General features: G+C 56.9%; 1 protein-coding gene across 12 annotated transcripts in view; it reads left to right on the top strand.

Annotated features, from left to right (window-relative positions):
• Nucleotides 1-14,053, top strand: part of TFEB (transcription factor EB) — a 55,621-nt gene extending 41,568 nt beyond the window's left edge. For 6 of the 12 annotated variants that reach the window (XM_025890808.2, XM_073904958.1, XM_025890806.2 and 3 more), the window contains 8 exons: nt 7,351-7,564; nt 7,654-7,908; nt 8,387-8,464; nt 10,153-10,273; nt 10,368-10,424; nt 11,029-11,104; nt 11,764-11,911; nt 12,907-14,053. In XM_025890808.2, the coding sequence (XP_025746593.1) occupies nt 7,373-7,564; nt 7,654-7,908; nt 8,387-8,464; nt 10,153-10,273; nt 10,368-10,424; nt 11,029-11,104; nt 11,764-11,911; nt 12,907-13,395 (1,416 nt within the window). In that variant the 5' untranslated portion in view covers nt 7,351-7,372 and the 3' untranslated portion in view covers nt 13,396-14,053. Of the gene's footprint in view, nt 1-7,289; nt 7,565-7,653; nt 7,909-8,386; nt 8,465-10,152; nt 10,274-10,367; nt 10,425-11,028; nt 11,105-11,763; nt 11,912-12,906 lie in introns of all 12 variants that reach the window. The other 6 variants (XM_025890804.2, XM_073904956.1, XM_025890802.2 and 3 more) reach the window with 2 other exon arrangements.
• Nucleotides 14,054-14,879: the final 826 nt, after the last annotated feature.

Raw genomic sequence — 14,879 nt, 5'->3', positions numbered from 1 at the left:
CGGGAAGGTTACACAGGGGGTCACAGGGTTCTTTCCCCGGCCTCTGGGAGCCTCAGGACCTGTTCAGGAGGCCTTCCTTTAGTGGTTGGTTTGATTTCCCCTCCAACACCACTGGGCAGGCTCCCGCACAACTGGTAGTTTGTAAGAGCCTGGATCAGAAGGAAACTTCTTCCGACCACAGAGGCACAGAACGTAGCAAATGGCTTCAACAGGCATCCCGGCGGCTGGGCTGGTACCCTTTGTTGTTTCAGCCACGAGACATTTATTTTTCTGGGAATTCAGGAAATTATCTCTGCCCTTTGAGGAAGGGCAGAGTTTTTTTCTGCTTGCATTTGGGGATTCTAGACCATTCCATCGTCCCAGGCACCCGCTGGGCCCCTGGGCTGGCTGAAAGAGATCAGGTGACTGAAACCCTTTGATGGTAGGGGGTTTCTTCAGTGGGAATCCCTAAAATACAATGTAGCCACTCCTGCCCCAAATGCAGGATGGAGGGGCCTAACTCTCAACCCCAGGGGCCGGCCTCACCACTCATTAGCTCTGTGACCTTTGGCAAGTGACCACCTCTCTGTGCCTTTTTCCTCATCTGTAAAGGAGTGAACAGTATTGGAAGTAACTGTGATATTCCAGTGAGGTGCTTCAAGCACACCTCGCACATAGTAAGTACACCATCGGTGTTGTTAGTATAAAATATTGTTTTCTGATTAGAAACATGTACATGTGCATGATAAAAAAAGGAGTAACATTCCAGAAAGTAAAAATTAAAAAAAAATTCATGATTGATTGCATCATCAAAAGAAGTTTGATATGTTCGTATATTTCTTCCTTAAAGGGTTTTCTACATATAGTTGCACATGGTGATGATCAGATCTTATGTACAATTTTGCCTTCTACTTTTTGTCACTTGGCATATCTATCCCCGGCTTACCAACTGGAAACATAACATTCCGTCGGGAGGAATACAACATAATTTATTTAACCATCCTACTGTGGGACATTGAGATTATTTCTCATTTTTCTCTATATAATATGATGGGCATCTTGATGCGGAAAAGCCTTTGTGTGTGGGATCACCTCGTGGGGCTGGTGGCTACTTCCTCCACGTTTTGAACCATATGGCCAGATCGCTTTTCCAGAGAGGCTGCCCCTACCCTCGGCCCCGTTGTGTTGAGGTTGCGTGGTGCCGAGGGCATTTTTAGTCCCTGGAGCCACACTTGGGCAGAGCTGAGGGCCATTTGTTCCATTCTTCTCTTAAATTATAAGGTCCGCCCTCATTCTTATGTAAATTTTAATGATAGTATAAACACACATGCAGAAAAGTGTGCACATTGTGAGCCACCACCCGCATTTTCATAAACTTGACCTTCCGTGTCGTCAAACCTGCATCAAATCACAGAACATTACTAGTCCCCCCAAGGGGTCCTGATTTCTCACAGAAGATTCGTTTTGCCTGGTTGAACGGTAGAGACATTGATGGTGCTGGGTGTGTTTTTGTGGCTTCTTTTGTTTAGCATTGTCGGCGAGAGGCGTCTGTGTTGTGTGTAGCAATAGTGGGTTCTCTCTCATTGTGCAGTAGCATTCCAGTGTGTGTGTGCGTACCACAACGTCCTTATCCATTTCCCTGTTGATGGACGTCTGGTGTTTTCTGGCTTGGGCGCTATCCGTAGGGCTGCTGTGAACAGGTGTGTCCTCTGGGGAGCCATGGATGCTTCTTTGTTGGGCGTCCACTTAGGAATGGAGTTGCTGAGTCATGGGAAGTCTGCTTCCTGCTCCAAGTCTAATTTTTATTTATTTTTAAGATTTTATTTATTTATTTCGAGGGAGAGAGAGAGTGTGTGCGTGTGCCCTCAGCGCGAGTTGGAGAGGGGCAGAAGGTGAGGGAGAGAGAATCGCAAGGGGACTCTGCGCTGAGTGTGGAGCCCCCATGGGGCTCAATCCCATGACCTCAAGATCATGACCTGAGTGGAAATCAAGAGTTAGATGCTTAACTGACTGAGCCACCCGGGCGCCCCTTCCTGTTCCAAGTTTTAAAGGATCACCTGGAAGGCAGAAGAATCTCCAGAGAAGTTCAGGCCCCACAGTTAATTGAGGGTTCCTGGCTCCACTTAGAGCAATTTGAGGAGCACTGCATGATTGTGCTCCCTCTGAAGGCTCATGTCTGGGGCTACAGTGGAAACGGAGTTGGACCTGGGTCCTGGCCCTCCAGGTCCGGTTGGCATGTGACTTCTGACCCTCTGGTGGCCACTCAGTGTCCCCACCCAGGGTCCTCGGCTGGCTTAACAACCGTCACACTGAGGAGGGCAGGGCTTGGGCCAGACTCTGGGTGGAACTGAAGACTCTGGGTGGAACTTTGGATATGACTGGAAGCAGGTGGGGCCCTCACAACCCCCTGGAAACTGCCCTGCTTTCTTTTCCCCTTGTGTGAAAAGAATCACAGAGGGCACCTGGGTGGCACAGTCAGTTAAATGTCTGACTCTTGGTTTTGGCCCAGGTCATGATCTCAGGGTCGTGAGATCGAGCCCTGCCTCTGGCTCAGTGCGCTTGGCACAGAGTCTGCTTGGGATTCTCTCTCCCTCTCCCTCTGCCTCTTTCTGCCATGTGCGCTCGTGTGCTCTCTCTCTCTCAAATAAATAAATCTTTTGAAAAAAAGTAAGAATGAGAAACTCTAAGAACCCTGTTTACCACTCCCCAGGGCACAGGTAACCACTCTGAACAGCTGGGGGTATTGGGGGAGCCCAGAATAGAAGCTTGGGAGTGGGGGCTGTGAACCAGGCAGCCTGGTTTAAGTGTCCATTCTGCTACTCATCCGCTGTGCAACCTTGGGCAAGTTATTTCACCTGTGCCTCAGTTTCCCCCCTGAAAACTGGAGGCAATAATAGTGGTCACCTCATCGGGTTGTTGTGAAGAATGGATGAGTTAATATGTGAAAGCGCATAGACCAGCCCTGCCCCAGGGCAAGCATTCAAGAAACCTTCTGATCCTCCTAGTCTGTTCTACATGTTTACCCATGTTCTGTCTAAATGGGCTCAGGCTCTACATTTTATTCTGTAATTTTCTTTTCCCACTCAATGCTCAATCTTTGACGTCTTTCTAGCTGAGGCTTTTCTGTTCTGGGATCCTCTCTCTCCTTGCCTGTCCCTCATGGAGGCCAGTGATTTCCCCCAGTCTTCCCCCTCCCCCTGTAGATATCTTCCCTTAGGAAAGCTTCAGAGCCAGTTCATACTGATGTGTGAATGTCTGATGAGGGAGGCCCCCACACAGGCTGAAAGCAGCCTGGCCTTGACCAGAGATGTGCATGGCTTTGGAGGCAAGCCCAGCATCTGTCTGTTAGTGGATGCCTAAGGGCATGCTAGGGAGTCCCACACACCCGCGGTGTTTCCTTGAATCCTCACAACAACCCAAGAGGCAGGTGCCCTTATTGGCTCCATTTGACCAAAGAGAAAACCAAGGCACAGAGAGGTTAAGTGGCTTTCCCAAAGTCACCCAGCCAGTACGGGCGCGTGGGGGATGGAAGTGGGGAAGGGCTTCAGCTGCATCTGCTGGATTGGGAAGCTCATTTTGGCCACAACAAGCTGGAACCCAGATGCAGCTTAGGGCAGGGGTAGTCAGGTGGGAGGTTCTGAGTGAACAGCAGGGCAAGGGAGGCGGGGATGGCTGGTGGATTCTGGGGGTGCAGAGAGGGGCGGCTCTCGTGGTCTTGGCTGAAACTTCAGTCCCCGCTACCTCTAGAACTTTTCTAGCGGACTGGGGAGAGGCAGGACTTCTCTGGGGTGTTAGACCCCCTAGTCCCCTCAGGAGGGTGTTACCTGGGGGTGAGGCCAGGGGAGAAGGTTCTCTAGGGAAACACCTAGCCCTGGTGTCTGCACATAGTGGGCACTCAAGGCTTCGAAAATACGAAATGCATGAATGGTGGGCCCTTCCCAGGCCGGGTAGGTCTGGAGGTCAGATGCGGGGGAGGGTTCGGGGGTCATTTTGGTTCTCCTGCGTCCCTCCTCCTAGCTCTTCCTGCCCAGACTAGGCGCCGGGGGAGGCTGGGAATGGTCCCATAGGCATTGAGAGTGAGCAGGTGTGCTTGAGGGCTGGGCAGGGAATGGTCTCTCTTGGGCCACCCCATCTGCCCTCAGATGCCCTCAAGTCCCTTCCTTAAGCCTGTACGTATTCCTGGCAGGGCCAGGGGAGGAGGCTGGGCTGCGGAGGGAGGAAGCAGCTCTGTGACTGGGGTGACAGCTTGCACAATGGGGGGGGGAGCGGGGGGAAGCCTCACTCTGCTGTGCCCCTGGGCCACCCTCTGTCAGAAGACTGCGGACAGGCTAAGGCTCCCAGCACCTTTCAGTGCGCAGATAGCTCACCGGTCACAGTTCTCTGATACCCTCTCTTCCCGGAGGCTCACAGAGACCCGGATGGCATTGGTCGGGCAGGGACTGCCACTGGCATTTTACCAGTGAGCAGAGCAAGAGGCTGAGCAGGACGCAGCCCAGGTTCTCCCGGGGCAGAGCCAGCTCTAGCTCAGCTGGGGATGGGCACCCAGCCCTTTGTCAGAGCAACAAGGGGTTCCTTCTCCCCCAGTCCTCCCCGTGCCGGCTGGCACTGCCAGGCCCCGTGCCACCCCCCCCCAGCAGGGACCAACTGAAGTCAGATTGTTCCCCAAGGGGTGCGAGCATGCAGGGCTGCAGGGCGTGCAGCTGCAGGGCAGTGGGCTGGGCTGGGGTCAGAGCCCGTGAGGTCTGCGGGGCTGCAGGGGGCGGCGGGGGGGTGGGCAGCTGGTGAAGACAGGCTACCCCTCTGTAGGAGCATAGGAAAGGGGTAGAGGCTGCAGCTGTGTCCCAGCTGCAGGACAGAGAAAGGGGTAGAAGGAGGGGGTGCCTGCTCCTTTCTCCTTGGGGGACTGTCCTGATGGGAGCTGGCAGAGAGACCCTTGGGGCTGATTCACTAATTCCTGGCCCTGGGGCGGGCGGTGGGGGGGAGGTGGGCAGAGAAGGGAGGAAGGAAGGTGAGTAAGGGTCACTGAGTACTCAAAGCTCTGAGGCGGATGGTGTGGACCTCTTTTGCAAGGAAGCAGCTGTGGTGGTAGAGGGAGCCCTGGGTCGGGGTCCAGTGGCTTGGGCTCCGTTCGTGGTCCTGAGCCAACCAGACATGCAGCCTGGGACAAGCTCCCTCCCAGCTCTGCGTGGAGACCACCCCGCCATGCCCTGCCCCGATGGGCTGGGGAGCCATGCTGGACTGGGTCCCAGCTCTCTCTGTCCCCAGATACTTAAGGAAAAACAGAGGCATAATAACCAGAACTACCTCGTGGGGCTGTTTTGAGGTTAAAGTGCCTGGAACAGTGCCCAGCACAGAGTAAATGCTCAAATAGATGCAAATTATTACTATCTCCATGATTTCACTGAATATTTGCCAGTACCTTCCACGAGGTACTTAGTGACTTAGTCTGGCATTAGGCGACCCTGCTTTCCTTTGTACCCACTCCGCAGAGGTCTGGGTCTCCTTCTTTGGACCCCTGGGGCGCAGCTCTGGCCTCTGGTCTGTACTACAGCTGACCCGCTCAGCTCTGTGTTTATCCTTTACTTCCTCACTCAGCCTACCAAGTGCCGTGTGCTGTGCAAGACACCATCTTTCCACTTAACATGTTCACCAAGCTTCTGACGGAGAACTTGGTTACAGATGGGAAGCTGAAGCTCAGAGAGATGAAGTGACTTGCCCAAGGTCACACAGCCAAGACGTGGCAGAGCTGGGATTTAAGCCCATGTCTGCCCTGTTTGATAATGCTTGCTCAACCATGAAGTCATATGGCCTCTTGCAATGTCCCCAAGATGGGACCCTCTGCGAGAACCATTATGTAGTTGGGGAACCCCTGGGGGCTCTGTACCTCTCAGGGAGTCTTTTAGCTGGGAGGGACCTTAGAAATCACTGAGTCCAACTGTTTCATTTTGTGCCTAGGGAGACAGAGCCTCCAAGGGAAGCGATGTGCCAGGGTCCCTCAGGGAGCTAGGGCCTGCAGCTGGCCTCAGTCTGTCTTTTCCTCCCTCTTTCCAGACTAGACCTGGGGCCCTCAGTCCACCATCCCACTGAGACCCCTCCACGATCAGAGCTGACATCCTGGGTGGTGGGAGCCCTCCCTGGGCCCTTGGAGGCCCAGGTGCCCTAAAGTGTTCCTTTGCACAGGCTTATAATGGCCTGTGGACTTGCTTTTCTCATTCACTGGACCTTAGACTCCATGAGCTCAGGGACTATAGTTAGCTTGCTGCTGTATTGCCAGTGCCTGATTCATAAATAGTAATCATTCCCTGCACACATTTGCAGAACATCTACCGGGTCCCAGGCCCTGGGCTAAAGGCTGAAGGCGCAGCAGCGAACAAGGCAGACACAAAATGCTTCCCCTCAGGGGAGTTTGCATTCCTAGTGAGAAAGAGATAGACAGTGAATGAAATAACTAAGCAAAAATGCATAATGGTTAGGATGGTGATAAGTGTTATGGAGAAACACAAAGAAGGAAGGGGCATAGGGAGTGTTGGGGGGGGCAGGTAGGAATTTTGCAAGTTTGAATAGGTTAGTCATGGAAGGTCTCTGTAAGAAGGGGACTTTTGAGCCTTTGAAGAGGTGAAGGAATGAGTGGTATTTGGGGGAGGGGCATCCCAGACTGAGGGGAGAGCAAGTGCAAAGGCCCTGAGGTGGGAGTGTGCCTGCTGTGTGTTTGAGGGATTATAAAGAGGCTGGTGGGTGTGGCCGGAGCAGGTGGAACAAGGGAGAAAGCAGGGGGAGATGCGGCCAGAGGGGGCCGGGAGGTGGGGAGAGATCACAAGAGGGCCTTTGGGGGTAAGGACTTCGGCTTTTACTCCAAGGGACGTGTGAACCATTGATAGTTCTGGGCAGAGGGAGGGACAGGATCTGACTTAAAAGGTTTAACAGGATCCCTGTGATTACTGAATTACGAGTAGAATGTTGAAGAGCAAAAAAGGAGGGAGTCTGAACATTTGGAGGCTCCCTCAGGAAGCCAGATAAGGCCCGCTCTGGGCGGGCCCACATTGCTGGCGGGGAGGTGGTGGCAGAGGGGACATTCCTGGGGTCAGAGCTGCCAGGATCACCATGTGGCCTGACGGAAAGAGGGGCGTCAAGAGTGACTCCAACCTTCTGGGGCCGATCAGCTGCAATGAACAAAGAAGGGAGGGTCTCCGTTTCTGGCCCAGGAAGCAGGAGACTTGGGGTCAGGTCTCAGCTCCGTCACCCTCTTGCTCGGTAACCAAACCCCTTCTCCCCTCTGGGCCTCAGTGTCTTCTCCTGTACGATGGCTGCAGGTGCCCAAGACCCGGTGCTCTGAAGCGGGCCGCACCTCACAGACCTGCCCCCCGCCCGCAGGGAGCCGGTGCCAGTGGCCGCCATGGCGTCGCGCATTGGGCTGCGCATGCAGCTCATGCGGGAGCAGGCGCAGCAGGAGGAGCAGCGGGAACGCATGCAGCAGCGGGCCGTCGTGCATTACGTGCAGCAGCAGCTGGGCGGGCCGCCCACGCCGGCCATCAACACCCCAGTCCACTTCCAGTCTCCACCACCTGTGCCCGGGGAGGTCCTGAAGGTAGGGCCTGTCCCGAAGGCAGGGCCTTGTCCCCTCCCACCCTGGCTCCGGGACCCCTAGAACCCTCGCCTTCTCCCCACCGCCCCCAGGTGCAGTCCTACCTGGAGAACCCCACCTCCTACCACCTGCAGCAGTCCCGGGACCAGAAGGTTCGGGAGTACCTGTCCGAGACCTACGGGAACAAGTTTGCCGCCCACATCAGCCCTGCCCAGGGCTCCCCGAAGCCCCTGCCGGCTGCCTCCCCGGGGGTGCGGGCCGGACATGTGATGTCCTCCTCAGCTGGCAACAGTGCTCCCAACAGCCCCATGGCCATGCTGCACATTGGCTCCAACCCCGAGAGGGAGGTAAGTGGCTGCCATGAGCAGAGCTGGTGCCAGGTGCTCTGCTCCTGGGATGCCTAGTCTAATGGCAGAGGCAGGGTGCCGCTGTTAGAGTCCCTCCCAGTCCGAGGGGAGACACAGGTCTGCCCTCAGGGAGGCCCAGTCTCCCAGGAGAAGCATCATCCCTACTTTTCAAAGCTTTCCTAGGGAGAAACAGGAGACTCATAGAGGAAAGCCCAGCACACCTGCAAAGCCATGTCCAGACAGAAGGTATATAAAGCAATCTCCTTGGGCAACTTGGCTCCTTGGGAAGAGCGTTGGCCTTGGGCCTGTGGTACCTGGACAACTCATCCCCTCTCTGGACCTTTTTCCTTTTCCCTCCGAGATTAGCAGGTTAGGTGAGGTGGGCTCCAAGGTCCCTTCAGGTTAGTGGCTATCCCCGTGCCCCTTCCCTGTGCCTTTCTCCTAGTGGGCCCTCCTCAGATGGACTTTTCTCTTTCAGTTTGATGTCATTGACAACATTATGTGTCTGGATGACGTCCTGGGCTTCATCAATCCTGAAACTCAGATGCCCAACACGGTACTGCTGGCCGGGGTGGGGTGGGAATGTCAGTGGGAGGAGGTAGAGGTTCTACAGTGGCCCTGAGCCTGGAAAGAACTCGAGACAAGGTCCTCACCTGGGCAGAGCTGTCTTGCTGCAGAGATGAGAGTCGCCTCTGTCAAATCATGTGAGCAGAGCCCAAGGCTGAGCAGAATTATGACTCTAGAGAGGCGTGCCTAGCCTGCGTGCACGATGGGGCTTCAGTGGGGAGTAGTGGCTGGCAGTTGGGGAAGTCTTCAGGGGGCTGGGTAGGGGATGGGGCAGGAGGTAGTGGTGCTGGGCCTCAGCAGAGGGGAGGCAGGGAAAGCATTCCTGGAGGGGAGCAGTGTGACCTCGAGCTGATGGATTCCTTTGGGATCTGGGGCTTCCCTCTTCTACAAAGCCTAGGACCCAGCAGAGGACAGGCCTGTGTCCTTCAACCCATGGGACAAGTGCTAGGGGGCTGGCTTTGTCCCCTCCCTCCAGCAGCCTCCTGGCAGTGTGAATGCTCTCTGGGCCTCCCAGGCAGAAGTTTGGTAGCAGAGGGGAAGGGCCAGTCTTAGACTCAAGAGGCCGAGCTTCTGGCTTTGGCTGTGACCCTGGCAAGTCCCTTAATTGTTCTGAAGCCCACTTTTCTCAGCAGCAGAATGGGGATGATGCCATCTACCCACAAGATTGTGGGAAGGTTAGATAAGGCAAGGAATGGGGGCTAGCTCTGCACAGGGTGACAGATATTTGCCCCGAGCAGGTGGAAATGTGGGTGTCCCTGCCCCTTTTTGGAAGGTCCTAAACCTCAGCTGCTCACTCCTGCCCCTCGGGCCTGTGCCTATTACCTTGACTCTGGCCCTAGCTCATGCCACTGAGGGGAAGCCGCCAGATCTTGCAGTACGAAGTCCAAGAGTCAGTCCGGGATGCCCGCCGCCCTGGCAACATTGCCCAGTGGCTCAGCCGGACTGGTTGGGGCCAGTTGGGTCTGAAACCTGCTGCCACCTGAGCACTGAAGGCTGGGAAGAGGGAGAGGGCCAGAGGGCACAAGTGTCTGGTCCCCTCAGTGGTTTCCATGTATCTAGTAGGGTGCTTGTGTCCTACCGAGGCTTCTGGGCGATTACCCCAGAGCTCCAGTCTGTCCCTGCTGGGCCCCTGCTTCACCCCCCACTGGCTGCCCATTACGGAATGCCAGCATCTTTGCACGGCCGATCTGCCCCCGGCACCCCGTCCGCTCCCGCAGCTTGAGCTCCCGTGGGGACCGCCAGCTCTGTCCGCCCGAGTCTTTGCTCAGCCCTCAGGCTCTTCCTCACTGCTCTGCTCGGGACCCAATTCAGGTTCCACACCCTCCAGAAACCATTCAGAAACTCCAAAATAGATTAGGTGCTTCTCCTCTGGGCTTCCCAGTGCCTGGGACTTAATCCCCTCATCTGTCACCCCTCAGGGCTGATCACTCCACGGGGGTTCCAGCGACTAGGCCACTAGGCGGCGCCTCACTCAGCTCCTGACCCTAGACTTGCCCGTGGAATTGCCGGGTGACGAGGCCTGGGGTGGATTCTGACACCCTCGAGCTCCTCTGGAGGAGCCCTTAGAGCTGGAAGTGGGGCGTGGGGGCCTGGCTGTCCCTGGGATGATGGGCCCCAGGGAGGGCCCCCTGCAGAGGGGGCTGCTCACCAAGTCCCTCTCCCCGCCTCACCCCACAGTTGCCCCTGTCCAGCAGCCACCTGAACGTGTACAGTGGTGACCCCCAGGTCACAGCCTCCCTGGTGGGCGTCACCAGCAGCTCGTGCCCCGCTGACCTGACCCAGAAGCGAGAGCTCACAGGTACCACCTCCCCGTCTCCCCGGGGCCCTGGCTCCCCATTCCTCCCTCTTCTCCCTCCCTCCCAGCTCCTCTGTCCTTCTCGCCTGACCTCCAGATGCGGAGAGCCGGGCCCTGGCCAAGGAGCGGCAGAAGAAAGACAATCACAACCTAAGTGAGTCCCACCGATGCCTTGTGTCCTTGCGCTCTCCTGGGCTGCCTAAAAAGCCTCTGACCGGAGCCTCAGGTTGGGGGTAGGGTTTACTTTAAAACAAAACAAAACAAGCCATTCGGACCTGCGTGGGTTAGAAAGGCTTCCGCACCCAAGACCTTAAATCCTCCATTGGTGGGACTGGATGGGGTCAGCAGGGCCTTCTTCCCACTGGCCCTGTTAGGAGGGGATGGGAGAAGGGGCCGGGCGGTGGGGGGGGAGGCAGCGATATTCATGAAATCCCCAGGACTTCAGAAGGAACGGGTTTATCAGGTCAGATTGGTTCCTTTAGGGCGTGGAGCCTGGGAACTCTCTCGGGAGGGAGGGAGTTCCAGCCCTGGGGCCCCGCGGAATGCTGCCCCGGGCCGCTCTGCCGTGCTAACCGCTGACGGGGTGCTTCGGCCTGGCGGAGCCCCTTGGTGGTTCTGGCCTCATTCCCACAGCGATCCCTTCTGTGGGTCACTCATTACTTCCCAGAAGGGCCAAGGCCCCCCTCCTGGGCTGGGCCCCTCTCCCCGCTGGGGTCCTCATCCTCCTAATTGCTCCCTCCGGGATTTGTTACCTTTAGTTGAAAGGAGGCGGAGGTTCAACATCAATGACCGCATCAAGGAGCTGGGAATGCTGATCCCCAAGGCCAATGACCTGTGAGCGGTTTCTGGGGGAGAGGGGGAAAAGGGAAAGGGTCGGGGGCTGGGGGTGGGGCTGCGGCTGCTGATGCATATTTTCTGCACTGTGCTGGTTGCCAGGGGCAAGGGCCGGGAAGAGAATCCCTTGGTTGGGCGCTGCCTCCTAAGAGCTTATCATCTGTTAGGGGAAAGAAGATTCCCCCCTCCGCCCAAATCAGACCAGCTTGAGACAGATGAGCAAAATCCTGGAAGTGAGGCTGCGGGGGTCAGCCCGGGGGTGCTTCCTGGAGGAGGAGGAGTCATGCTGGGAACCTCTGGACTCAGACTGGCACAGAGGGGCCCAGGGCTGGGAGGAGCGAGAGTTGAGGACGGGTGTGGGTTTTGGTGGCAGGAATGGAAGGCTTAGGGAAGGAGGCTGCCCTGAATGGTTGGCTTCCATGGGATTCGCGAGGTGGGTAGTGGCAGTGAGGTCACCCGGGAGGGTGTGCTGTGTGCAGACGGAGAAGGGCCTCCTCCACAGATCAGGGTTGGTCGTGTCTGGGGTTTGTGGGCCGCTTTGGGACAGGCGGCGGGAGGCTTCTGGAACCAAAGCAGGGTTTTCTTTTGACCCGCCGAGCGCATGGCGAATACTTGGCCACTCGGCCGAGCCTGCACCTCTGCTTTGGCCTGGCCTGCAGGGACGTGCGCTGGAACAAGGGCACCATCCTCAAGGCCTCTGTCGATTACATCCGGAGGATGCAGAAGGACCTGCAGAAGTCCCGGGAGCTGGAGAACCACTCACGGCGTCTGGAGGTGACCAACAAGCAACTCTTGCTCCGCATCCAGGTCGGGCCCATGCACTTGGCACTTGCTGGGTAGCTCTGACCCCTGGCCCCGGCCTGGCTCTCGACCTCAGGGGCAGTGCTCACGCTTCCGAAGTTAGGGGAATGGGAATGATGCCCAGGAAGAGGGAGGACAGACGTAATGGTTTGCTAACAAGCCATGCCTAGCAACTTTAAGCAACAAGGACCGGCTAGAGGTTCTGTTCTGTGAGACCCTTGTTCTGGGACCCAGGCCAGTGGACAGGCGCATCTAGAGCTGGCTCTTAAAGCCATGTACAGCAAGGTGACACTTATCGCCTCTGCTCACATTTCCTCGATCAGTGCAAGTATGTGCCTACAGCTAACTTCAAGAGGGTGGCAGAGTGCAGACCTACTGTGTGGGGGGGGCAGAGAGCTAGAACTGGGGGAGTGCCAAGTCTCCCCAATGGGGACAAACTAAAGAACAAGGCTTGGGAGACTCCTGCCTACCACCTGGAACGAGGGTTCTTTCTAATCCTGGCTGTGGCTCAGGGTCTCTGCCTTCTTTGGATCTGAGGCTGGTCATCTATACAAAGGGCACATGGATGGCGGTTTTTAAACTTCTCGGTTTCTCATAGGAGGTAATACAGTTGGCATTGCAATCCAGCCACACTCAAAGGAAAAATCAAAGTTTCATGAAAGAACCGTCATTCTTAATAGATGCAGTGCATTCTGATCATTTCTATTCTGGTCTAGTCTAGGCAAGCCTATTTTCAATTGAAACAAAAAGAGAGAGCGAGCTGGTCAAGACTCACTACAGTGGTTTCACAACCCACTAATGAGTTGTGACTTGTAGTTTGAAAAAAACACTGGTCTAGACTCTAGAGCCACCCTGTACTTGCTTCCAGCTGAGCCATGTTGGGTGCCACAAGGGGAGGGGCAAGGGCTGCAGTGGGGGAGCTGGGGGTGGGGTCAGGTAGCTGGCGCCCATGGGTGTGTGCCCCCAGCCCCTTCTCTCTGCGCCCCCCGCCCCCCTTGCAGGAGCTGGAGATGCAGGCTCGAGTGCATGGCCTCCCCACCACCTCGCCATCGGGCGTGAATATGGCTGAGCTGGCCCAGCAGGTGGTGAAGCAGGAGATGCCCAGTGAGGAGGGCCCCGGGGAGGCCCTGCTGTTGGAGGCCGAGGTCCCGGATCCTGAGCCACTGCCGGTTCTGCCCCCCCAGGCCCCGCTGCCCCTGCCAGCCCAGCCACCTCAGCCACCATCCCCATTCCACCACCTGGACTTCAGCCACAGCCTGAGCTTTGGGGGCGGGGGCGATGAAGGGCCCCCAGGCTACCCTGAACCTCTGGGGCCAGAGCATGGCTCCCCGTTCCCCAACTTGTCCAAGAAGGATCTGGACCTCATGCTCCTGGATGACTCACTGCTACCACTGGCCTCTGACCCTCTCTTCTCCACCATGTCCCCTGAGGCCTCCAAGGCCAGTAGCCGCCGGAGCAGCTTCAGCATGGAGGAGGGCGATGTGCTGTGACCTGGGCTGCTGCCATGCTGGGGAACAGGGGTGGACCTGGGGGCTGGGAGGGCCGGGGCCACCTCCCTCCCACCCCTCGGGCTGCACTTGTGTGTGACATAGCCAACTGCCCTGCCTCATCACTCCTTCCTGTTGGCCCCCTGTTTGGACTTAGTGCCTGCTTGGCAGCGTGTGGGGGCAGGAGAAGCCCCCTGCCCGGCTCAGTACTCCCCAGGGATCGCCCTCTTGATAGGGCTGGGTAAGAATAGGCCTTCAGCTCAGCTCCTGGAGGTGAAATCATGAGGGGAAGGGAGGGGACAGGTGTGCTAGAGGTAAGAAGAGGTGTCCTGGGAGGGTTCTGTCTTCTGAGTCTGATCCCCACCCCTGCTGGTGAAGGAGGACATGCAAGAGCAGGGGGTTCAGGAAATTCCTTCTCTGAGGCAATGACTGGTCCAGGGGATGCCCAGGCCTGCCTTTTTGGGACTCAGATGGCCACAAGTCTGTCCTCCAGCCTGGCACCCCCACCCCCCTTTGGTGCTAACAGCTCTCTACCAGATGGTGTGAGGGCGGGGGCGGAAGAGGGGGCGCTGGGTTCCTGCTAGAGCACGGGGTCACTGCTGGAAGAGCAGCTCCCTCCAGGCTCCCCACTTTGTGCCTTTAGTAAACACTGTGCTTTGTATCTGCTTGTCCTGTCTCTTTGGAGTGATCTGGGGTAGACACAAAGGGAGGATTCAACCCAGTGCCCACCACTGCGGGGGGGGGGGGTCAGGGTAGGGGGAGACAGAGAGGAGGGAACAAGCCCATCACCTGGTTTCCCCCACCTCCCAGACTTACCTCAAGGGAAGCCGGAGATGTAGCCCAACTTAGGGGGCTTGGGGACTGAAGGGGTCATTGTCCCTCCTCGTGGCCACAAGATGGCGCTGCAGCCACGCTGGTTCCGCACCTCCAGCGGTGGCCTGAGACAGCTGAGCTGGGTGATGTGGGGGACCTGGTTGCTCACAAACCAAGTCTGTTCTTAGCTGCTGCTTTGGGGCACCCTTAGCCCAGACTACCACTGGCCCGTGGTGGGGGGCATGTTTCTCCTGTTCCCGAATGCCTGTTCTAGTGGTCACCTCTCCAGAGTTTTCTCCCTCCCTGGGTGGGCGGATGGACACCTGTTTGAGAAGGTACGGTTGCCTGCCCCATGGAGGCAAGGCTGGCCCCTCTGCTCTTTGACAGTGTCTCTAGCAGGACTGGCTCCCTAGTAACCGAGGAGCTGAGTCCTCCTCTGGGTTTGGGGAAAGGGAGACCCAACTGAGCTAATTTGGGAGGTGTCAGGAGTATTGGACTCTGGGTAGAGTCAAGGATGAGGGCCCTGTTCCCTGCTCTGGCCCTGTCTGCCAGTGAGGCCCTGGCAAACCCTTTCCTCTCTCCGGGCTTCTGTTCCCCAACCCCAGCATAATTCCCATACGCCTCTGCTCTGAGATCTGGGATTTTATGACCTCACCAGGATGGGGAGGTGGGCT

Source organism: Callorhinus ursinus, unplaced genomic scaffold (genome assembly GCF_003265705.2).
Source record: "Callorhinus ursinus isolate GAN/ISIS: 27379988/994484 unplaced genomic scaffold, GSC_fseal_2.0 scaffold22, whole genome shotgun sequence".
NCBI classification, from domain to species: Eukaryota; Metazoa; Chordata; class Mammalia; order Carnivora; family Otariidae; genus Callorhinus; species Callorhinus ursinus.
The sequence above is the reverse complement of the archived record's forward strand: the minus strand, read 5'-3'. Positions and strand labels throughout refer to the sequence as shown.